We start from the raw sequence: 24,227 nt of genomic DNA on the forward strand, positions 1-24,227 counted from the left end.
TCACTCATCCCCCAATGCCATCCTCTCTGGCGACTACCTGTTTTTCCTCTGAGTCTGCTTCTGTTGTTTTTTTTTTTTTGCTTCTGCTCTTTTAATGTTTCTTTTTTTTTAAAATTTTATTTTATTTTTAAACTTTACATAATTGTATTAGTTTTGCCAAATATCAAAATGAATCCGCCACAGGTATACACGTGCTCCCCATCCTGAACCCTCCTCCCTTTTGTTTTTAGATTCCACATATAAGTGAAATCACATGGTATTTGTCTTTCTCAGCCTGACTTATCTCACTTAGCACAATCCTTTCAATGTTCATCCAAATTGTCACAAAAGGCAGGACTTCCTTCTCTTTTTTACAGTTGAGTAGTATTCTACTGTGTGTATATCTATCTACTTTATCTGGCTATCATTTATCTATCTCATACATTTATCCATTCATCTATCAATGGACACTTGGTTGCTTCTATATTTTGGCTATTATAAACAATGCCACGAATTAGCATATGGTGCATGTATCTTTTTGAATTAGTGTTTTTGCTTTCTTTGGAAAAATACCTAGAAATGGAATTGTTGGATTACATGGTAGTTCTACTTTTAATGTTTTGAGGACCCTGCATACTGTTTTCAACAGTGGCTGCACTAATTTACATTCTCAACCAAACTGCATTAAGGTTCCCCTTTCTCCACATCCTCACACAACACTTGTCATCTATTGTCTTTTGATGATGGCCATCTTGACAGCTGTGAGGTGAGATATCATTGTGGTTTTGATTTGCATTTCCCTCATGATTAGTGCGGAGAAGGCGATGGCACCCCACTCCAGTACTCTTGCCTGGAAAATCCCATGGACGGAGGGGCCTGGTGGGCTGCAGTCCATGGGGTCGCTAGGAGTTGGACACGACTGAGCGACTTCACTTTATTTTTTTCACTTTAATGCATTGGAGAAGGAAATGGCAACCCACTCCAGTGTTCTTGCCTGGAGAATCCCAGGGACGGGGGAGTCTGGAGGGCTGCCATCTATGGGGTTGCACAGAGTTGAACACGACTGAAGCGACTTAGCAGCAGCAGCAGCATGATTAGTGACGTTGAGCATCTTTTCATGTGTCTGTTGGCCTCTGTATGTCTTCTTTGGAAAATGTCTATTCAGGTACTCTGCCAATTTTTAACCTGGTTGGTTGTTTTCCTGATATTGAGATGTATGAGTTCTTTGTATATTTTGAATATTAACCCCTTATCAGACATATAATTTGTGAATGTCTTCTCCATTCAGTAGTCTGTTCTTTCATTTTGTTGACTGTTTCCCTCACCATGCAGAAGTTTTTTAGTCTGATCTATTATTTGCTTATTTTTGTTTTTGTTTCCCTTGTTGGAGGAGACATATCCAAAGAATATTACTAGTATTGATGTCAAAGTACTTACTCCTTATGTTTTCTTCCAGGAGTTTTATGCTTCCAGGTCTGACATTTAAGTCTCTCATTCATTTTGAGTTTATTTTTGTATATAGTGTGAGAAAGTAGCTGTGATTCTTGTGCATGTAGCTGTCTAGTTTTCCCAGAACCATTTTTTGAAGACGTTGTCTTATTCCTATTGCTTATGTTTGCCTTTTTTGAGTAGATTAACTGACCATATAACTGTAAGTTCATTTCTGGGCTCTCTATTCTGTTCTGTTGATCTATGTGTCTGATTTTGTGCTGGGACCATACTGTTTGATTACTGTAGCTTTGAGGTATAGTTTGAAATGAGGGAACGTGATACTTCTAGCTTTGTTTTTCTTTCTCAAAATTGTTTATGTTAGTCAGGGCCTTTGTGCTTTCATACAAACTTTAGAATTAGTAGTTCTGTGAAACATGCTAATCAGAATTTTGATAGAGATTTTACTGAATTTATAGATTGCTTTGTGTAGTCCAGGCATTTTAACAATATTAATTCTTCCAATCCATAAGCAAGGTATATCATTTAATTTGTTTCAGTCATCTGAAGTTTCTTTCATCAATATCTTATAGTTTTCCTAGTACAGGTCTTTTCTCTCCTTGGTTAGATTTATTCATAAGTACTTTATTATTTTTGATGCTATTGTAAAATGGGATTGTTTTCTTAATTTCTCTTTCTGATAGTTCATTGTTCATTCATTTCAGTCGCTCAGTCATGTCCATCTCTTTGTGACCCCATGGACTGCAGCACATCAGGCTTCCCTGTCCATCACCATCTCTCAGAGCTTGCTCATTGTTAGTGTATTGTGTATAGTTCATTGTTAGTGTGTAGAAATGCAACAGATATCTATACCTTAACATGTATCGTGCAAATTTACTGAACTCATTGCTAAGTTTTAACAGTTTTTTTTTTTGATGGCCTCCTTAGAATAGTCTAATTAAGCATAAGCATAAGCGTTAAGTGTAAGCATAGTCGCTCAGTTGTGTCTGACTGTGACCCCATGGACTGTAGGCCACCAGGCTCCTCTGTCCATGGGATTCTCCAGGCAAGAATAATGGAGTGGGTTGCCATTCCTTCTCCAGGGGATCTTCCCGACCCAGGGATCGAACCTGGGTCTTTCGCATCACAGGCAGATGCTTTACCCTCTGAGTCACAGGGAAGCCCAATCTAATTATAGTATCATGACATCTCTAAACAGTGACAGTTTTACTTTTTCCTTCTCATCTGGATTCCTTTTATTTCTTTTTCTTACCAGATTAGTATGACTTAGACTGCCAATACCATGTTGAATAAAAGTGGTGAGAGTGGGCTTCTTCATCTTGTCCCTGATCATAGAGGAAATGGTAAAAGCTGTGGGTTTGATGTATTGCAGAAGACTCTTGAGAGTCCCCTGGACTGAAAGGAGATCCAGCCAATCAATCCCAAAGGAAATCAGTCCTGAATATTCATTGGAAGGACTGATGCTGAAGCTGAAACTCCAATACTTTGGCCACCTGATGTGAAGAACCAACTCATTGGAAAAGACCCTGGTGCTGAGAAAGATTGAAGGCAGGAGGAGAAGGGGATGCCAGAGGATGAGATGGTTGGATGGCATCACTGACGTGATGGACATGAGTTTGAGTAGGCTCTGGCAGTTGGTGATGGACAGGGAGGCCTGGTGTGCTGCAGTCCATGGGGTCACAAAGAATCAGACACGACTGAGTGACTGAACTGAACTGAACTGAACTGAGGGTTCTATATGGCCTTTACCAGGTTGGGATACATTAATCTTTGTTTCATTAGGTAGGCTTGTATAAAATTCCCTCTTAAACTGCTTTTGTTGAATCCCACAGATTTTGAATTTTTGCATTATCATTTTCCTTTGTCTCCAGGTATTTTTTGATTTTGTCCTTGATTTTTTTCAGTGACACATTAGTTGTTCAGTAGCATATTGTTTAGTCTCCATGTGTTTGAACTTTTTGAAGTTTTTTTTCTTCTAGTTGATTTCTATTTTTGTATCATTGTTGTCAAAAAGATGCTTGATATGATTTCCGTTTTCTTAAATTTATTTAGACAGTTTTTGTGTTCTAGCATGTGATCTATCTTGGAGAATGTCCCATATACACTTGAAAATGTGTATTCTAATGCTTTTGGTCAAATGTTCCACACATATATCTATTAAGTCTGTGTGATCTTATGTGTCATTAAAGGCCAATATTTCCCTATTAATTTTCTGTCTGGATGATCTGTCCATTAATGTAAATGAAGTGTTAATGTCTCCCTACTGTCATTACTCTCAATTTCTCCCTTTATGTTTGTCAGTACTTACTTTATGTAATTAGTTGCTCCTTTCTTGAGTGCGTATATATTTATAATTGTTACAGCTTCTTGTTGGATTGATCCCTTTATCATCATGTAATGTCCTTCTTTTCTGCTGTTAGTCTTTGCTTTAAAGTCTATTTTGTCTTGTATGAGTTTTACTACCCAGGTTTTATTTCCATTTCCACTGGCATTAAGTACATTTTTCCACCCTCTTCACTTTCAGTCTGCGTGTGTCTTTAGAACTGATGTGAGTCTCTTGAAGGCAGCATATATATGGGTCTTGTTTTGCATCCATTTAGCCACTTTGATTGTATAGCATTTACTCTATTTACATTTAAAGTAGTTATTGATGACTATATATTTATTTCCATTTGTTCATTGTTTTTTTTTTTTTTTTTGTAGTTCTTGTTTTTTCTTTTTTTCGTCTTTGCTCTCTTTCTTTGTGATTTAATGACCATCCTCAGTATTATGTTTCAAGTCCTTTCTCTCTCTCTCCATTTTTGGCATGTGTATCAGTTATAGATTATTGGTTTGTGGTTACTGTGAGGTTTATTTACAACTATGCCTTTATAAATGTATATGATTATGTGGGTGATCATTTGTAATGCATTCTAAAACTATGCAATTTTACCTCCCTCTGTGGGGTGCATGGACCCTTCTTTTGTTGTAGGATCAACTATGGTGGTGTGCTGGTATGCATGGGCTGGCCTTATCCCTGTTGGCTGCAAGGCTCTGCTGCATGCCTAAGCCTCTGACATCAAGTCTTGGTCACATACTAAGCAACAAACATCAATAAAAGAGTTTAGTCACTGGCATCAACGTCTGCATCATCAAAACAATTTCAAAGGAAAATAATTTTAAAAAATTGTTTAAAGTTTTAGCTTACCTGAATATGTGTAAGCTTTTTGTCATCAAAAGATAGCTAGGAATTAAAAAATCAAACTTTGGGATTTTCAGGAGGCAAGATGAGGAAAACCAAAGAGAAAAATTAATTGCTTGGGAGAATCTCCAAGAAAAATCCATCTGAAATGAGGGATTACTCTCTCTTCATTTTGTAATATTCAGAAATATAGAGGCATAAAATAAATTTTCAATATGATTTGTTCCTAACAAGAGCCAGAATTCATTTTTATGTTTCTACTGATGACCAACAATTTTATTTTTTTTTAATTATAAGGTGGAAATTTCTAAAAACTGTGGTGACTAGCCACTTTTTATGACTAACATTTCAGATGAACAAAATCATTATTTAAGTGGGTTCTCTTTCCATTAGATAGAAAAAAAAATCACCAAAGCAAATAAGCACATTCAACTTGTGTTAACATGCCCCAGCCTGAGGATGCTAAGATACTAGAAGCACCCTGCATGCCAGGGTCACCCACTACCTCCTTTGCACAGCTCAGCACTGCTGAGCTCCTCAATGCTCAAAGATTTCAACATTTAAGTCACATATCAATAAGCCATATGCTTTCATTAACATCTGGGGCACTCAACATTTCATTGAGAGATGGGGACAATAGTACTATTTTATCCCTAAATGCTTCAATAATATTCTCACCTTATGGTCACTCCTTTACACTCAGCTCTGTCCTCCAGTGTTCCCTCCCTATTCCACTGACCCTCCAAGGTGCAGGCAGAGTTATTTTTCTCAAAAACAAATTTGATGAGGTTATTGAGCTGCTTAAAGACCTCATATGGTTTTCATCACTTACAGCATGAGTTCCAAATGACTTTAGTTTAGAAAACCAGGTTCTTCTCTGTCTGGTTCTAGCCCTTCTCTGAGCTCTATCTGTCTACCTGAACCCTAAGAATTTAGCCAGACTGATTCAGATCTCTGTGACTCTAGATCTCACTTAAAGGTCCCCACCTCTGGAGCCTTCCTCATCTTGCAGTGGAGAAACAGTCACATTCTCTGTTGTAACCAGTGGTTCTTTTACACATTTCTATTATGTCATCATATTTATGGTTCACATCATCTTTAATTCTGCTTACTTTTTGTTCTCTTACTCACTTTTGATTCTTTCTCTCTTCAGACAAGACACTTGGTCTTTTAATTCACAATATTATTTAAAATTCTACTTTAGGTTAAAAATGGGAGAAAACAGAATAATCCAAATGAGATTAGGGAGGAAACCAGGGTGTAGTGCCTAGAACATAGTAGACACTAAAGAAATGCTTTTTCAATGCATGGTTTAAAAAAATTGTGTCAAAAGTGAAATATAAATAATGCTTTGCATGAGGTCTAGGAGAGAGTGATGAAAACATCTTAGTTTGAATAGGTGCAGTTGATCTAAAACACTATCGTAGGAAGCTGTTTAGAGGCATTAGTCCCTATTGCTTTTGCCTCTAAAGATCATTAGTGAAGGAGTAAGTCATTGGTAAATGGAGAAGGCAATGACACCCCACTCCAATACTCTTGCCTGGAAAATCCCATGGATGGAGGAGCCTGGTAGGCTGCAGTCCATGGGATTGCGAAGAGTTGGACACGACTGAGCGACTTCACTTTCACTTTTCACTCTCCTGCATTGGAGAAGGAAATGGCACCCCACTCCATTTGTTCTTTCCTGGAGAATCCCAGGGACAGAGGAGCCTGGTGGGCTGCCATCTATGGGGTCTCACAGAGTCAGACACGACTGAAGTGACTGCAGCAAGTCATTGGTAAATGAACTTATAATTAAAATATGTTAGTGTTGAGTAACTGACTGGGTCATGGCAGTAATTCTCTCTTAGTACATAACCCTATTCATTTTTAATGTTGGCTACAGACTCATATTATATGATTATTCTTTAATGTTGGTGATCAGCTTGCTTTGATATTAGGCAAGAGTATTTGTTGTAATAACATAAATATTTGATGATCCCAGATTCAGAAGGGTAACTGAAGCTCAGCAGAAGATGAGGATGAGTGGGGAAGAAAGAGGCATAAGTTAACAAATAATCATTTTATTTTAGATCTTGAAACTTGTGCACAACACTACTTAATTATATTTGCCTTTACAGATCTTCCAAAGGATGAAAAATTGTTTTTGGAATTTTATACTGCTAAAATTAAAAGATTAATTAGGGCCAGGGTATTTTAATGTCTTCACGGAAGCACTGAATTTATACACTAATATCTGGATCTAGTCATTTGTTTTGCATAGTTGATAGTTTTATTTTGAACCTTTTTTTCTCCCAGTCATTGAGCACCTTTTTGTTCCAGACATTGGGGTGGGAGTGATGAACAGGGCAAGACCCATTCTTACGGAGCCTGCATTCTGGGGACAGAAACCACAGTCACAAATAAGCAAAAAAAAAAAAAAATCATGATAATGCTATAGAGCTGACAAAACAGGCTGCATGTGGAGTATATTTCCAACTTCTTTGGGCTAGGCAGCTGGGTCACACGTTTTTTGAGCACTCGCTACTTGCTAGGCCTTGTGGTACAAACTAGGAAATACAGAGACTAACATATGGTCCCAATTTTTAGGTAGTTTTCTGTCTAGCAGAAATGAAATGTTTGGAAATTGATGATCATCCTGGATACAAGGAATGCTGTTATTGACCATCCACTGCTATAACCTGTCTTCTGGGAGCTGTTCTGCATCCCAGAACACAGAGGAAGGAAATGTAACAATTCCTGGGGAGGGCAGGTCAGGGAAAACTTCCAGGGAGTGGGAGTGAGACCTAACAGATGAGTAAGAATTACTATGGTGGTGGTAGAACAGGGAAGTTGTATAAACTGGGCTTTCAAGTAGAAAAAATCCATTTATGAAAATACAGAGGCAGTGTTCTTGGAAAGCGTGAATGGTTCGCTATTGCTTGAGTGTAAAGTGTGACTGTGAATGAGTGTGTGAGTGTTTACACACATGCACACAGGTATGCATACACATGATGCTGCTTGTGTGGGCACCTTTAAGGGTAATCCATGTGGAAATAAGCCTAGAGAAACAGGAAGGACCAGAGAGATGTGGGAAGAAGGTCATGTGTGGCAAGGTTAAGAACTGCATCTTCTAAGTCTAAAAATTATTTGGAATTTTACTTTATGTTAAAGACAGAAAAAGATAGAACACAAATGTTGTAGATTTTACATACTGAGAAGGTGTCAAAATCCATAGAGTTAATGTGAAACATTAGGTTTATTGTTATTAAATCAAATTGTCTTATATTCTAAATAAAATATTCTCAACTTTCTCTATTATAACAGTCTTAAAATTTGTTTCAGAAATGTTGCAGAAACATTATTTTTCTATCTAAACTGCATACAAATTTCCTTGATTAAAATTGACTAATTAAAAAAATTGTGAACCTTTCATGAACAGGTTTGTAGAGCTTAAAGATTTAATATAGCTTGAGAAAAGGGAGAAGAAGACACTTTGGATGAAGAATAAACCATCATCTGACACAGGTTTTTATCCTTCTGGTTTATGTGACCTAAGAATGACATCTCCCATGTCATCCTATGACTTAAGGACACACTGATGCCTTTCACTGGAACACATGTATACCTGTAGCGGATTCATTTTGATATTTGGCAAAACTAATACAATTATGTAAAGTTTAAAAATAAAATAAAATTAAAAAAAAAAAATAAAACTGAAAAAAAAAAAAAACAACCATAGTATCAAGCAGAATGCATCAAGTACTTCTGGATTGGCAAATGGATAGTCTCATCTACTTATACCAACTTTTTTGCCAAAGTGCAATAAATGCATTGATGAAATGCTGGATAAGATGTGGAAAAAAATAAACTCTCCTACACTGTTGCTGGGAATAGAAATTGGTGCAGTCACAATGGAGAACGGGATGAAGTTTCCTTAAAAAACTAAAAACAGAGCTAACATATGATTTAGCGATCTCACTTCTAGGCACAAATGTGGAGAAAACTCTAGTTCGAAAATATACATGCACCCTTATGTTCAAAGCATCACTACTGACAATAGCCAAGACATGGAATCAACCTAAATGTCCATTGACAGAGGAATGGATAAAGAAGATGTGGTGCATATATACAATGAAATACTATTCAGCCATGAAAAAGAATGAAATAATGTCATTTGCAGCAACTTGGATGGACCTCGGGATTATGATCCCAAGTGAAGTAAGTCAGAAAGAAAAAGACTTAGTTATATGATATCACTTATATGTGGAATCTAAAAAGTGATACAGATGAACTTACTTATAAAACAGAAACTGACTCACAGATAGAAAACAAACTTATGGTTATAAAGGAGAAAAGAGGAGGAGGGATAAATTGGGAATTTGGGATTAACATATATACACTATTATATGTAAAATAGATTAACAACAAAGACTTATTGTATAACACAGGGAATTATATTCAACATCCTATAACAAACATAATGAAAAGAATAATATATATGTCTATACACACACATGCACACACACACACATATATGTATATATATATAACATAACTGAATCCTGAAACATTTTGCAGTACACTCGAAACTAATGCATTACTCTACCAACAAAGGTTCATCTGGTCAAAGCTATGGTTTTTCCAATAGTCATGTATGGATGTGAGAGTTGGACCATAAAGAAAGCTGAAAGTGAAGTCGCTCAGTCGTGTCCAACTCTTCCCTACCAGGCTCCTCCCTCCATGGGATTCTCCAGGCAAGAATACTGGAGTGGGTTGCCATTTCCTTCTCCAGGGAATCTTCGCGACCCAGGGATCGAACCCAGGTCTCCCGCATTCCAGGCAGATGCTTTACCCTCTGAGCCACCAGGGAAGTTGAGCACTGAAGAATTGATGCTTTTGAACCACGGTGTTGGAGAAGACTCTTGAGAGTCCCTTGGACTGCAAGGAGATCCAGCCAGTCAATCCCAAAGGAAATCAGTCCTGAATATGCATTGGAAGGACTGATACCGAACTGAAACTCTAATACTTTGGCCACCTGATGTGAAGAACCGACTCACTGGAAAAGACCCTGATGCTGGGAAAGATTGAGGGCGGGAGGAGAAGGGGATGACAGACGATGAGATGGTTGGATGGCATCACTGACACAATGAACATGAATTTCAGTAAACTCTGGCAGTTGGTGATGGACAGGGAGGCCTGGTGTGCTGCAGTCCATGGAGTCGCAGAGAGTCGGACAAGACTGAGCAACTGAACTGAACTGACTCTAATGCAACATTGTAAATCACCTATACATCATTTAAAGAATAAACGCATTGATGAAAACCCAGGTTTTAGGTAACCTTGCTCCATAAAAAAATCAGGCTTTATGATAAAAATAGAGCTAGGGCTTTCTATCTTGTTCCATTGGTCTATATTTCTGTTTTTGTGTCAGTACAATATGGTCTTGATGACTATAGCTTTTTAGTATAACCTGAAGTCAGGAAGCTTGATTGCTCCAGTTCCATTCTTCTTTCTCAAGACAGAAAACAGCCAAATTCTGTAAATCAGTTATCCTTCAATAAAAAATAAATTAATTAAAAACATAGCACTAGGGTAAACCACTCTGAGCCTATGGAACTTTCTCAATAGAGATTTAACATAAACAACAATCCTAATAAGATACCAGTATGGTTTAAAAGACATGTCAAGTTCTATCAGAGAGATGCTGTGAAAGTCCTGGCCCTCACTCACATCAGTGTGGAGAGAGCCTGAGGGGGGGTGTTGGGAGGGTGCAGTCCACTGGCTTTGGAGACAAGGGCCCCACATCACAAGGCACAGGGAGAGAGGTGCAGGCTTCTCACAAAATATGGTGCTAAAGATGGATCACTTTTCTTTTGTGTGGTTGCACAGACTGGAGAGAATCATACTACGTGCACTTCCAAGGCAGAGCAAGTGTCCAAAACAAAGAACAATGTGACCCCACCCCTCCAGGCTCGCTGTATTCAGCCCAGATAATGTGCTTTACACTCATGCATGAGTGTGTGGGTGTGTGTTCTGTGGTGTTCAACTCTGTGATCCCATGGAATGTAGTCCACCAGGTTCCTCTGTCCATGGAATTTCCCAGGCAAGAATACTGGAGTGGGGTGCTGTTTCCTACTCCAGGGGATCTTCTCTATGTTCAGCTGCTGCTATTTAGGAAAACTCATCTTTAAATTTCATGTTACACTGACATCATTACCCAATTGATCATCACCTGCTAAGTCGCTTCGGCCGTGTCTGACTCTCTGTGACCCTATGGACGACAGCCTGCCAGGCTCCTCTGTCCATGGGATTCTCTGTGGACGTGAGTTGCCAACCCAAGTTATGGGTTGCCATAACCTTCTCCAATTGATCATCACATTTGAGGCAATTTGCATCATGGGACTGTGAAGAAAGAGAACTGCATATGCATAATACTCAAAACTCTCCACCTGATTTAAGTAGAAAAATGGTTTTGAGGAACTTCGACAGACAGGGTGGGGACTGTAAGTGTCAAGTATACAGCTGGCATGTGACATGGATAGTCCCTCTGGCTCAGAGCATTCCCAGGAGGTGCTGAGTGAATATTCCATATGGGTGAATAAATGGGTGAATGGATAGATGAGCAGCTTTAGGTCAAGATGTCCTTCAGGATGCAGAGGGGCCTTAAGGAATCATTTGTCCTCTGAACAGCCCAGCTGAATGTTGCCTGTTTCTGACTCCAGCCTACAGTTCTTTTACTGGGCTTTATGAACAGACAAGCCTCACAACCTGCTCACACATTGCCTGCCTGAATGGGGTGGGGTGGCGGGGAGCATGCTCATCCCTGCCTGGCTACAGTGACCCTGAGGACACAATTATCCACTGCAGGGGACCCCAGGCCAAAGCCAGAAAGTGACTGAGGAAGGAGCTTGCAGGAGAGACCCAGATGGGTTGAACAAGTGGGGCCCCATACTCACAGATGTGTAATCAAGTCACAAGTTCCCCAGTTATTACCATCATGATCTCGAAGAGGCCAAAGAGCAGGAGGCTCCCCATCTTCTGCCTGCAGTGTGCACGATGCCCTCTGATCAGGCTGGGATTGTTCTCTTCTTTTTTTAATTTTAATTTTTCTTTCTTTATTTTTGGTTGCACTGGGTCTTCGTTGCTGAGCACAGGCTTTCTCTAGTTGCGCAGAGCAGGGGCCACTCTCCGTTGTGGTGCACGGTGTTCTCACGGTGGTGGCTTCTCTTGTTGCTGAGCACAAGCTCTAGGTGCACAGGCTTCAGTAGTCGCAGTGTGCAAGCTCAGTAATTGAAGCTTGCAGGCTCTAGAGTGTGGTCTCAGAAGCAGTGGTGCACGGGTGTAGTTGCTCTGTGGTGTGTGGGATCTTCACAGATCAGGGATTGAACTCGTGTCTGCTGCATTGCAAGGAGGATTCTTTACCACTGAGTCACCAGGGAAGTCCCTGTTCTTTACTTTGAAGGCTGCATTTGATGGTGATAAGTACCTGATTCCATCTGATTTAAGAAAATAAAGTTCAGGAGAGTCCGGGGTGGGGAGTGGGGGCCAGAGTGAGTCCTCTCTCCTGCCTGACCACCCAGGGCTGGTGCTCCCCTCAGTCTGGGCCCCTCCCAAGGGCATCTTTGTTGAGGTGCTTTGGCTCCTGGGAGGAGGGCTTCTAGGCTTCTCCCTTCAGCACAAATTGCCTGCAGCCTCCGGTAAGGCACAGCTGGAGGGCCTGTGACACCTGCAAGTCTCACTTCTGTTTTCCATTTCCATTATGATCTGTGGATTCATTATGATTTCCAGCCCCAGAGGAAGTCAGGCCTGCAGCCTTCTCCTGGAATCCAGCCTGTAATGCTGTTTGTCAAACGGCCATTTACAGCTTGGAAATTTTTTCTCTACTTTGCAAAAGCACTGATGTGTCTTTTTACCTTAATTGTGACCCCTGATGTAGGCCTGCAGGGTAAAGAAGACCCTCATATTCCAACTCAATATTCAATATCTGAGTGGGAGGTAGGTTGCATGGGAACAGCTTTGGGTTTATATAGTTCCAAACCCAAATTCCCCATGTACGGGTGATCAGTAGACCTATATTGAAAGTAGCTTTTGGTAATCTTATCTGTGACTTTCATGAGAAATCAATGACTTGAGATAGATTTATTCTCTCATGTCCATATATCTTCAGTTCAGTTCAGTCATTCAGTTGTGTCTGACTCTTTGTGACCCCATGGACTGCAGCACGCCAGGCTTCTCTGTCCATTGCTAACTCCCAGAGTTTACTCAAACTCATGTTCATTGAGTCAGTGATGCCATCCAACCTTCTCATCCTCTGTTGTCCCCTTCTCCTCCTGCCTTCAATCTTTTCCAGCATCAGGGTCTTTTCAAATGAGCCAGTTCTTCCCATCAGGTGGCCAAATATCTTAAGTGGGTATTAAAAAATGTCAAATTAACCCATTTTTCTTTCATCTCCTAGTTTCATCATTTATTTTTTATAGATCCATGATCTCAAGGCTTTTCATTTTCCCTCTATTAGTCAGAGGCTGTAGACAGGAATACGCTAACGGGTCTGCCACTAGGTCAGGGTGGTGTTAACTCATGTCTGGGACTCCAGTCACTGGGCTGGAAGGTAGGAAGCACTTCACATTTATCTGAATTAAAACTGCAGTGAATTAAGGCACCAGGCCTGGAGCAATGAGGACAGGAGGGAGGTAGGATCCAGGGAAATTTCTGGAAATCTGTGGAATTATACAGGATCAGAGACCAAATGGAACATCCAGAACTGGGGTACACAGGTCAAAGGAAGATGTGAGTCTAAGCCACAGAGACAGTGAGGAGACCAAGGGCAGATGAAGAGCCTAGACAGGCAGGGAGCATCTGAAACGGGGTGTACCCTGCAAGCGGCAGAGAGTCTTGGTTCTCCCACAACTGTCTGCGGGGCCCTGTCCAACCACACAGGATTTGCAATTCTTATTCATCTAGGGGCCACGTCTTTGGTTCCAGTCAACCCCTACCTTGGGCTTATCAGACCTCACTTCTGCCTTGTAGTCTATTAGGTTTTCTGTTATTTTCCATTAGGTTTTCCACAAACGATGCCGATGGTTCCCAGAGGGCTGCCCCTTTGTGACTCCCCTGCTCCATCCAGTTCTTTTAAGTCAGGAACTGCATCAGGGTTTAATTTTGGTGCCATATCCACGAGAGAGCAACATTTCAACATTAATCTTGTGCAGTTAAACCATCAGCCGTCTTCTCTCATCAAAGAAGATTTCTTGATAATTTGCCACCAGATCCCACTTTACTCAGCATTGCTGCTGAGTTAGAGCCCATGATGCCTCAGTTTCCCCAGCCTACATCACTCTCCCTCAGCTGGCCTGGTCCTCTTACCCTCCTGAGGCTCAGCAGGTGAAGTCCTGCTGGGGCTTTTACCCTCCCCGCTCCATCCACCTGGAAAGCTCTTTCCTCTAATCCCTGCAGGGCTGGCTGCCTCACCTCACTGCAGCCTCTGGTGCGAGTCTACCCTTCTTGGCAGACCTGTATGAACACACAATTGAAACACTCCGTAATTACCTATTCCCTTTTTTCCCTACTGTTATTTTTAACACTTGTTTTGTTAACTTGTCTACTCTATATTTTCCATGAGGACAGAGATTTTGCTGTTTTGCTTACTGTTGTACCCCGATCTTCCCCCTCAAAACCTCATCCACGCTGGGAGCTGCGGAAACACTCTGGCATCCATGGAGAAGGGAGGAGACACACCTTCAGACTCGGGTGCTGCAGGAGGTCAGAGGGAAGAGCCCGTTCATTCTCCACAGGAGGAGGTGTCCGAGCAGGTTTCAAACGATGGAAAATATTGAAGCCTGGGACCATGGTAAGACAAGTTGCCACCCTTCCTGGACTCTGCTATTTTCTAGCCACCCTCTACTGCTTCCAACACCACCATGTTCCCCACCACTCTTCCTGCTGAGTAAGCTTCTGTGATTAGAGGACATAGCTGCTGGCATCAGAGCGGCCTGGCTCAGGGCTGCTCATTATGTCAAGACACAGAGCCGCGTGGAGCAGGTCTGTGACACACACTGGACACCCTGGTGAAGACCCCGGCATCCACATCTCACGCTGGGAGTGTGGAAGGTCTTGGCTGCCTTAGTTGTGGGTGGAGACATGGTCTTGATTAGGCATAATTCCATTATCTTCAACTTGAACAACTCTTCCCTCTGAATCTGAAGTACGTTTCACAGAGTGCCTCGCCTACTCTGTTATTATCCTCGGTGAAGATTCCGTGTAGGTGTAAACTGCTCCTGCATTTTCTTTTCAGTCATCAGCAGATTGATGAGGGTCATTAGTCCCCATGAATCATTTAAAGTTTATTTGCGTTTGCCTTGATGAAAGACAAGCAAAGGAAAATAATTGCAGTTTTCAATGTTCCTTGGGATCTTCTGCTTGCTTTCTGCAGTACATGACAGGGATGTGATAAACAGAAAGGAGCATTGCTCATTCCTCACTTTTGATCATTTCACATCTTCTATCCACAGAAGACTGAAGACCTTCGAATGGATCCTTTTCCTGACGTTGTTATCCTGTTTTACAATGTCCATGCCAGCCTTTAAATGTAAAGATGCAATGTCATCTTGTACATCAAATCTACGTAATTTTATGTGCAAGCCTTTCTACTTTGGAAGGACTGGTAAATGTTTCTGGGGCTGACTTTCCTTCTGCCAGTAGGATAGATGGGAAATGGTAGCAACATATCTAATCTTCAGTACCGTGTTATATAATGGGTAGTTTACAGTGATTAAAAAAAAAAAAACAAAACCCACATGTACCCACATTAGAGGAAGAAAACAAACATGTAACACAGATTAATTATGTACTTATTAGCTTTTCAAGGGGACTCTTCACTTTACAAAAGGATTCACTACAGATTTTCTTTAAATAGTAAGCTCCACTAGTGCATTGAAGATATAATTAGATCTGCCTAAATTGGATTTGTACACATTTCAGGAACTGATTCATTGTGCACAGAAACAGCAAACCCATGTTTGCTTTGTGACACAGAGCACAACCAGCAAATATGCATATGCTCTATCCAGAAGGTGCCAAACAGCCAGATGTTTGGGAAAGCCTGGATCTCTGACTGTGTGTATGAGTCTTGTTCAGATGCTCAGCACAATCCATTGTGGTTGGAAGTCCTACCCACACAGCGGGAGGAAAGTGAAAGTGAACTTGCTCAGTGGTGTCCTACTCTTGGCAACCCCATGGACTGTAGCCTACTAGGTTCCTCCATCCATGGGATTTTCCAGGCAAGAGTACTGGAGTGGGGTGCCATTTCCTTCTCCAGCAGGAGGGCAGAGGAGCAAATACACTGAGACATTCTCTTCTTGCTGAAACTAATAATGACGTTCTTTTTACTGCATATGTGTCAGCCATCTTAGAAATGACCACCTTCAATGAACATTTTGCAAACGATATACATCATTTTCATTAAGAGGAGAGGTCATCAGGGGAGGATGTCACAGGAAATATATACAAATCATCAACATGTTGAAGAGTTTACATTTAAAGGCCAAAATGAATACTTTAATGTGGAAGACAAGAGGTTATCCAATAGAGAGGAATTGGGCTCCAAGCAGCATTGCTATTAAGAAGGTGAGATATAGATGCAGAAACATACAAACTTGAACAAAACTTTCCACACTAGTTTAACTGAAAATAGGAGAGCTCCATTCACCAACAGGTGCTCAGGTCATCTGCACAAAGGAGCCGGGACTGTTGGCACGCCAGATGGGAGCTGTTGATTGTTCACAAATTCGGATTTGTAATTCTTGATACAAAGCACTGCTAGTGGTGTGAAGGGATACTCCCGTTTGTGACAGCTTTGTAAACAGACTCTTTAAGAAAAAAGAAATGAACTTAACCTAAATAAAAGGGTTTCAGGACTCACTCTTGGCATATGTGGAACCACAGGGAAGGCTTGGATGGTAAAGCTGCCCTGAGCGACGCCAGACTCACTGGGCTGACCTGTTGGTCTCAACTGAGGGGGAAGAGAGTGCGAGGTGGCAGCCGGGTCTGGGGCGCAGCCTGAGCTCTGCCTTATACTTAGTGTGGTAAAACGGGAAGAATGATGCTCATATCGCAAGTTTTCAAAAATGTCGTATGCTTTAATAAGAAATCAGTGAGCCTGATATGTGAAAGGTAGTTAAATGCTAGTTCCATTTCAGTTCTGAAAAATTTACAGAGCACAGGAAAACAACACCAGCTTTTTGTTGTCCTTGGTGCTTTGCTCTGTTCTCTTGAGCTCATAGGTTCTGTTGTCACCCAGAACTGCACTCCCCTGCTGCGTGTAAACCTATAACTTACTGGCCTTGATTACAAGCCAAATGGGGACCACGGAGCCCAGAATGAAGAGCATGATGTAGACTCTGGAGTCAGGACTCCAAATTCCACTTCTAACACTTTTTAGCTGAGTAATTTTAGGGAATCACTTCTCTATGCCTTCATTTCCTCGTCTGTTAAAAATGGGTAGTAACATCACCTGCTTCATAAAGCTGTTGTGAGGATTAAACCCCAGTGCTGAGCTCAGTGCAAAGAAGGCACCAAATATGATGGTCACTCCACTTCCACATGCACTGGGGCCTGATGGGGGCCAATGAACCAGGAATATTTGAAAAGGGATGCATTTGGGAACGTATCATGCTTTCCTAATAGTAAAAAAAAAAAGTATCTTTGCAAGAGTTTTCTCACCACAAACTGTACATTACAGCAGCTCTTTACACAGACTTGTCCCTCCAACCAGAAGTGACTCTGATGCCCACTTTAGGCCTGGCTCATGTGCACAATAACCACCTGTGTTTGGTGAGGAAGGAAACAGATTTTGACTGCTATAGTTCCCTGGTAAATGTGCCTGATGACTGTGCTCATGGCTGTTAAAGCTTTCCCTTCGTTGTCAACCGGCGAGTTGAGCAGTGGTGAAGGGGCAGCAAGGATCTGGGGACACACACAGAAAAGGACTGGTTTCAACTTTGTCAGAGCTGCAGGCATTTGAGACTGAGGGATACTCCTACACTCTTGGTGGGAATGTAAATTGGTGCAGCCATTACGGAAAACAGCATGGAAGTTTCTTAAAAAACTAAAAATAGAACTACCATATGATTCAGCAATCTCACTCCTATCTGGAGGAAAATGTAATTCAAAAAGATACATGCACCTTAATGTTCAGGACAGCACTATTTACAATAGCCAGAATACGGAAGCAACCTGTGTCCATTAACACATGAATGGATAAAGAAGATGTAGTTCATGTATACAATGAAATAGTATAACCATAAAAAAGAATAAAGTAATGTCATTTGCAGCAAAATAGATGCACTCAGAGATTATCGTACTAAGTGAAGTAAGTCAGAGAAATATCATATGATATTGCTTATATGTGTAATCTAAAATATGATATAAATGAACTTATTTACAAAACAGAAACAGACTCATAGACATAGAAAACAAACTTATGGTTATCCAAGGAGATGGGGAGTGGGGAGCGGGATAGATTAGGAGTTTGGGATCAGCAGATACCAACTACCATAGACAAAATAAACAATAAGGTCCTACTTGTTGTATAGCACAGGGAACTATATTCAACACACTCTAATAAACCACAATAGAAGAGAATATAGGAAAAAAATGTATATTGGAATCATTTTGCTATACACCAGAACCAACAGAACATTGCAAATCAACTATACTTCAATTAAAAAACATACAAATGAATATCAAAACTATCATGTTGAGTATAAGAAGCCAAACACAAGACTATATAATACCTCTTTCTTTCACTCAACACAATGATATATATAATTTCATGTATATGACACACTTTGTTATACAGCCCTAAGAAACGAATACACGTGACAAACAACAGGTGTTTGTCAAAACTCACGAAAGTAGACACTTAAAATGCATGATGATTGTTCTGTGTAAATTGTATCTTAATAGACTTGATTAAAAACAAGGGAATTAGAGAAAAAAAAAAAAAAAGACTGAGGGATAAAAGAAGACTTATCAACGGCCAATGGGTACACAAAAAGGCCCTTGACATCACTAATCCTCAGGGAAATGCAAATCAAAATCACAATAAGATTTCACCTCACACCTGTGAGAATGGCTGCATTAAAAATCGAGGGATCAGTGTTGAGGAGAATGTGGAGGAAAGGGAACCCTCCTACACAGTTGGTGGGAATGCAGAATTGGTGTAGCCACTGTGGAAAACAGTGTGATGTTTCCTTATAAAACCAAAACCAGAATTACCATATGATGCAGCTATCCTACTCCTGGGTATTTATCTGAAGGAAATGGAATTAAGATCTCAAAGAGACCTCTGCACCCCCATATTCATTGCAGCCAAGACATGGAAACTATCTATCCATGACACATACACATGTGAAATGGAATAATATTCAGCCATAAAAAGAAATCTTGCCATTGTGACAGCATGGATTGTTCTTATGCTAAGTGAAATAAGTGAGACAGAGAATATGGTATGATCTCACTCACATGTGGGATCTAAAAGTCAAAAACCCCTGACCTCATAGAAACAGAGTAGCCTGGTGACTGTGCAGGCAGGGTGGGGGAGATGGGTGAAGATGCTCAAAGGCTATGAGCTCCCTATTACAAGACAAATGAGTTCTGAGGGTCTAACGCGCAGCATGGTGGCTGTAGGTAATATGCTGTACTGTATATTTGAATGTTGATAAAGGAGTAGATCTTAAGCATTCTCATCTCACACACACACACACACACACACACACACACAATGGTAACCATGTGAACTTATGAAGTGTTAACTAAGTTTATGTGGTAGTCATTTTGCAATATATATGTATATACAATCATCACACTATATACTTCAGCTTACACAGTATATGTCAATATATCTCAATAAAACTGGCAAAAAAACAATGGGAGGTATAAAACATCTATATTTTTATATATTCACATATACTTTAGTTACTGAACTCTGGTTAGTTTTCTACTGCTCAGGAAATTTTAAAAATCATGATATTAACCAGCTTTTGCCTTTTTAATAACATAGGTTTCTTTGAACTATTTAGAAACTCTTTAGCAAGGACTGAATTGCTCAGACCATTTGGTGTATGAAGCTAAAAGCCCACTTTCTACCCCAGTGGAACCCCTGGAAATGGAACAAATCCCCAGTGGGCTCTTTAGTCTATTTGTTGTCTGCCTGGGCTTTGAAATAGTAACCTTGATGTTAGTAATATATTGCTGAGTACAATTTGTATGGAAACAAATGGGAAAAGATTCATTCTAAGTTCGAAAGTGATTTCTCTTTCATGTAGGATGGAGTCTGGATCAAGTCTTGGTAACTCCATGCATAAACCAGTCTCTGACAGGGCAAAGAAAAGAGCAGCTCTCCAGGTTATATGAGTTGACACCTTTCACTTTCTGGCTTCAAGGTAAAAGTACTCTCCTTTGTAAAATGTTCATTGCTGTGCATAACCAATTTCTGTTTATTAGGGCACACACTCATCTTACTCCACCCTCCTCTTTCTCTCTTTCCCTCTCTAGTCCACCAAATGTTATGGAAAAGTAAGTTGTTCCAATTTATAGCTCATTCAGACAGTTCTGACACTGTCAAGTCTGATACTCTGGGACATGGTGAGTAGGTCAAAATGGATGTAAATGAACCAAACTTTCAATCAGCTGTGATTTAAGTATACAGTACCATAGCTCAGTTGTAATAGAACGGATAAGAGCTGAAAAGGCCCAGAATAATTCAGACTAAAATATCTTGTGGTATTTTTCCATTTTAAAATGAATTGAGCAATTCTTTCTGGTTGAGGATTGACAGCATAATGGAAACAGAGCAAACTATAGAATTTCTCACCAGGTAACTGCATTAGCAGCAAAATTCATAATACAGTCTGTTGGTTGAAAAGAGCATGAAGCCTTCTGTTTTCTTATGAGGTGCTATATCCTCACAGTTCTTGGCCAATTCTAAGGAGCTATATTGCCAAATTGTGGTTATCGGAAAACACTCTCTAACCTGTAACTTTTAGCAATATTATGAGAGACTGCATAGATGCTGATTCTCCTTGTAATTTATTGTGGTGGAGAAACATAATTAAAACTGCTTCCAAGTATTGCCTTCTACTTAGGAGGCAACAATCACATAAGACACTGCTACATAACAGCAATCTGGAATATGTCCATGTATTCTAGAGGACTAACTAAAGATTAAAAGAGCAGGCAAAGGTTTCAGTGACATTTGGGACTTTTATACTACACAGAAACTCTTGTTTTTTCTAGAGATAACTTTTTGTGGGACAAAATGCATTGCATAAATATTATAGACAGTCCACACATTATGTAAACTTTATGTAAACATTTGTTTTTATGTTTCACTTACCAGAATCAAGAGGCAACTTGAGGCCAATTTGGTGTGCTCAGGGATGGTGGAAAACACTGACAAAATCAAGCAACCAAAGACGAGGAGAAAACTGCAAAACAACAAAATAAGAGAAATCTGATGAGAACCTGGCCTCAGCATGACAGACTTAATTTCTCATTTCCAGTGGATAAAGCACACGATCCATTTGAATTGACATTGGTTAAATTGTAAAAGCTCTAAAAGCGGCTAGCCATTTAAAATATCAAAGTACAATGTGATGTCCAGTGCATGTGGGGCTCCTTTGTAACTTTATTGATGAGGGGTGTGTGTGTGTGTGTGTGTGTGTGTGTGTTGTGTACTATGCTTAAATGTCCTCCCTCGGCTAGGAATCTGTAAATTTCCTACAAAGAGCTCTCCTGAGCAGGCATCCTGAAAGGCCCAGAAGTGTGTTTTGCTTTCCTGTTTGGAGCACAAACTGTAGCCGCTCTGCTGTTAAAGGAGCAGACTCACCCCTCTGTTTAACAGCTTTGGTGAACCGTCAAGCGTTCTGAGTGGTTACTAAGCCATGGGCTCCTTTTTAGAGTCCAACATTGCTCCCGGATTCTCATTTGTCATTTCTTTATTTTAATAATAAGAACAGAAAGTGACTTCTGCTACCCACATGCTTTCCATTCCTTTCCGGTCAAACCCTTACAGAAATGTTCCCCTGCCCAGCTTCATTTGTGCTGTAGTGACAGGGAGCATGTCTAGCAGTCAATTTGCAGGCATTTTCATTCCTAGAAATACTGAACCTCTGGGGCCCTGGGGTGGGAAACCAAGTTTCCAAAGTAAATGTCTAATAAAACGGGCAGGCTTGGTTTTAACGTTGAAAATTTACTTATTCTGAAATTAAAAAAAAAAAAAAAATCCCAATAGCTGAGCTACTTGCTCTAAGTCATATAGCTATATTGCCAAATTGTGGTTTTCAGAAAACCCTGTCTGACCTGTAACTTTTAACAATATTATAAGCGACTGCTGATTCTCCTTGTAATTTATTGTGGTGGAGAAACAAAATTAAAACTGCTTCCAAGTATTGCCTTCTACTTATGAGGCAATGATAACATAAAATACTGCTACATAATAGCAATCTGAAATATTTCTTTGTATTCTAGAGGACTGACTCACATAATTTCATCTCTTATTCAACAATCTCCTTTAAAACATCAGCTCTGTGTTCTTTAGCATCGCGTGGATCTAGCCTTTGGCCCCTCTTGTCTTCCTCTGATAAATCTGCATGTCTTTCTATTACACTTGACTGGGGCTCCCAAGAGTTCAAAGCCAGGGATTGGTGACTTAGGGACAGGGGACAAATCTGGCCCCTACAGCCACACTCATTCACTTGTGTATTGCCTATGGCTGCATTCATGCAAAACTCCAGAACTGAGATTTGTGTTCTAAGCACGAGGCTGGAATGTTTACTCTCTAGCCTTTAGAGGAAAATTTGCTGACTCCTGATTGATACCAAGCATTCCTTATTTCTATACATCCATTTCGGTGCAGAAGTGAAGTGGGTCTGCTGATAATTACTTACATTCAGAGGGTTTCCTATAAGGGAGACACTGTGCTAAGTCCCTTTCACATGCACTTTCCACATTATCCTCTCAAATTTATGGAGTAGAAATCTCATTGTCCCTGTTTTGTAGACATGAAAACTGAGAATTAGGAACATTTTGTGACTCATCCCAGGCTATTTAGCAGGAAGAGGGTTCGAGCACTGTCTGTCCTGGAGTCACCGTGCAGTGTTGCTGAGGAGCAGGGAGGATAGCAGTGATGGTCTGGCAAGACTCTTGGAGTTGGAAGTGGGGGGACTTCTCTCTCTCTTCCCGCTGAGAAGGAAGTAGTTACCATTCTGAATAGCAGAAGCCTTCAAGAAGGGCTTCAGGGAAGGACGCTACTAGGGAGAAAACTTGGTATCTGAGTTAATAACCACTCATCATACTTTTGACGCATGTACTTCATGATTCAGGATTCTTCCAATTTTACTATAAATTGGCTCTAAAAGACTGGGAATCGTAAACTAGAAATCAAATTCCAGCACACCTACACCTGGAAACCCAGGGATCACTAAAGTAGTTCGGAGAATGATATGGCATCAAATACAGACAGTGACAGATGTTTCCCTCTGGTGAGTGACTGCTATCTAGAGATGCCTCCCGAGTCCAGGGTGAGCAGAAAACATGCAGAGAAGCAGGCAGGGGATGACTCAGTCACTAAGACACCGTCTCCTCCAAGAGCATCTCCATAGTGGCTTCATGACCCCCATGTGTATTTTCAAAACAGACCTACATCACTAGTCCTTTTGTGAGTGCCTTCTTCATTAACAGCTGGGTGTTGCTTAATCTTTTGCCTTCATGTCAGTGCTTTGCCCATTTTCTCTCTTGAGCTGATCTTACCCTCCTTTTTAACAAGAGTAGTTTCTGTACTAGAAATCTGTTATTTCTATGGGAGCCCAGCTGAAGACAGAAAACCAATGACTTCCACTGCTCTGGCTGCCCAAGAGGGTATGGATGAACACATACATTTATTAATCCCCGAATTCCTTCCTTCCTTCAACCATTCATCCACTTGTCCAGTCAGCAAATACTGATTATGCATATGATACTAGGCTGAGTCACAGGGATATAACAATAAACAAGACTTTCTTTTCCTGCCTTTGCAGAGTTTATGATCTGTTGAGGCATACAGGGTAGCAAACAGATGTAAAAAGTAAGTGAAAATTCTGAGTGATGACTGCAAAGATAGGGAAGATGCAGGGGATGACAGGAGCATACGGGACAGGAGGAATCGCACGAGACTGGTTACTTAGTTTGTGGTGTTGGTGCAAAGTGAACACGTGGGGACCCTTTGTTAAAGATTAGGAAGAATTTCAAGGCAATGACAGTGGAGCGTGACACCAAGTGTGGCACCCTTCAGTTCTGGGCTCCATGAGACTGCACAGGTGGTATACCTACAGAGTCAGACCTGGGGTTTGGGAAGACTTCTTGGAGCAGGTAAGGACTGAAACGAGCCCTGAAGGCCCAGGAGGGTTGGTCTGCACTACGGTTGTGTGGCTGGGGAAAGGGATGGTCTAGGCCATTCAACTGCGTGGGTGAAGGCCAGGTGCAAGCATCACCAAAACTCACTAATTAATCAACAGGGTAGAGTTAGTGAACTCCTTCTAGCTAGCTTATTCTTTGGTGGTTCATGAAAAGTGTAAAGCAAGTCATTCTTGCAACTTCATTT

The 24,227-nt window shown here is 40.7% G+C and overlaps 1 protein-coding gene across 1 annotated transcript in view; it reads right to left on the reverse strand.

Annotated features, from left to right (window-relative positions):
- The window catches only part of KCNQ5 (potassium voltage-gated channel, KQT-like subfamily, member 5), a 248,204-nt gene that overhangs the window by 196,870 nt on the left and 27,107 nt on the right, over window positions 1-24,227 (reverse strand). Inside the window, exon 3 of the mRNA XM_010851279.1 lies at window positions 20,985-21,075. Within this exon, the coding sequence (XP_010849581.1) occupies window positions 20,985-21,075 (91 nt within the window). The remainder of the gene's footprint in view (window positions 1-20,984; window positions 21,076-24,227) is intronic.

Source organism: Bison bison, unplaced genomic scaffold, assembly GCF_000754665.1.
Source record: "Bison bison bison isolate TAMUID 2011002044 unplaced genomic scaffold, Bison_UMD1.0 scf7180017864300, whole genome shotgun sequence".
NCBI classification, from domain to species: Eukaryota; Metazoa; Chordata; class Mammalia; order Artiodactyla; family Bovidae; genus Bison; species Bison bison.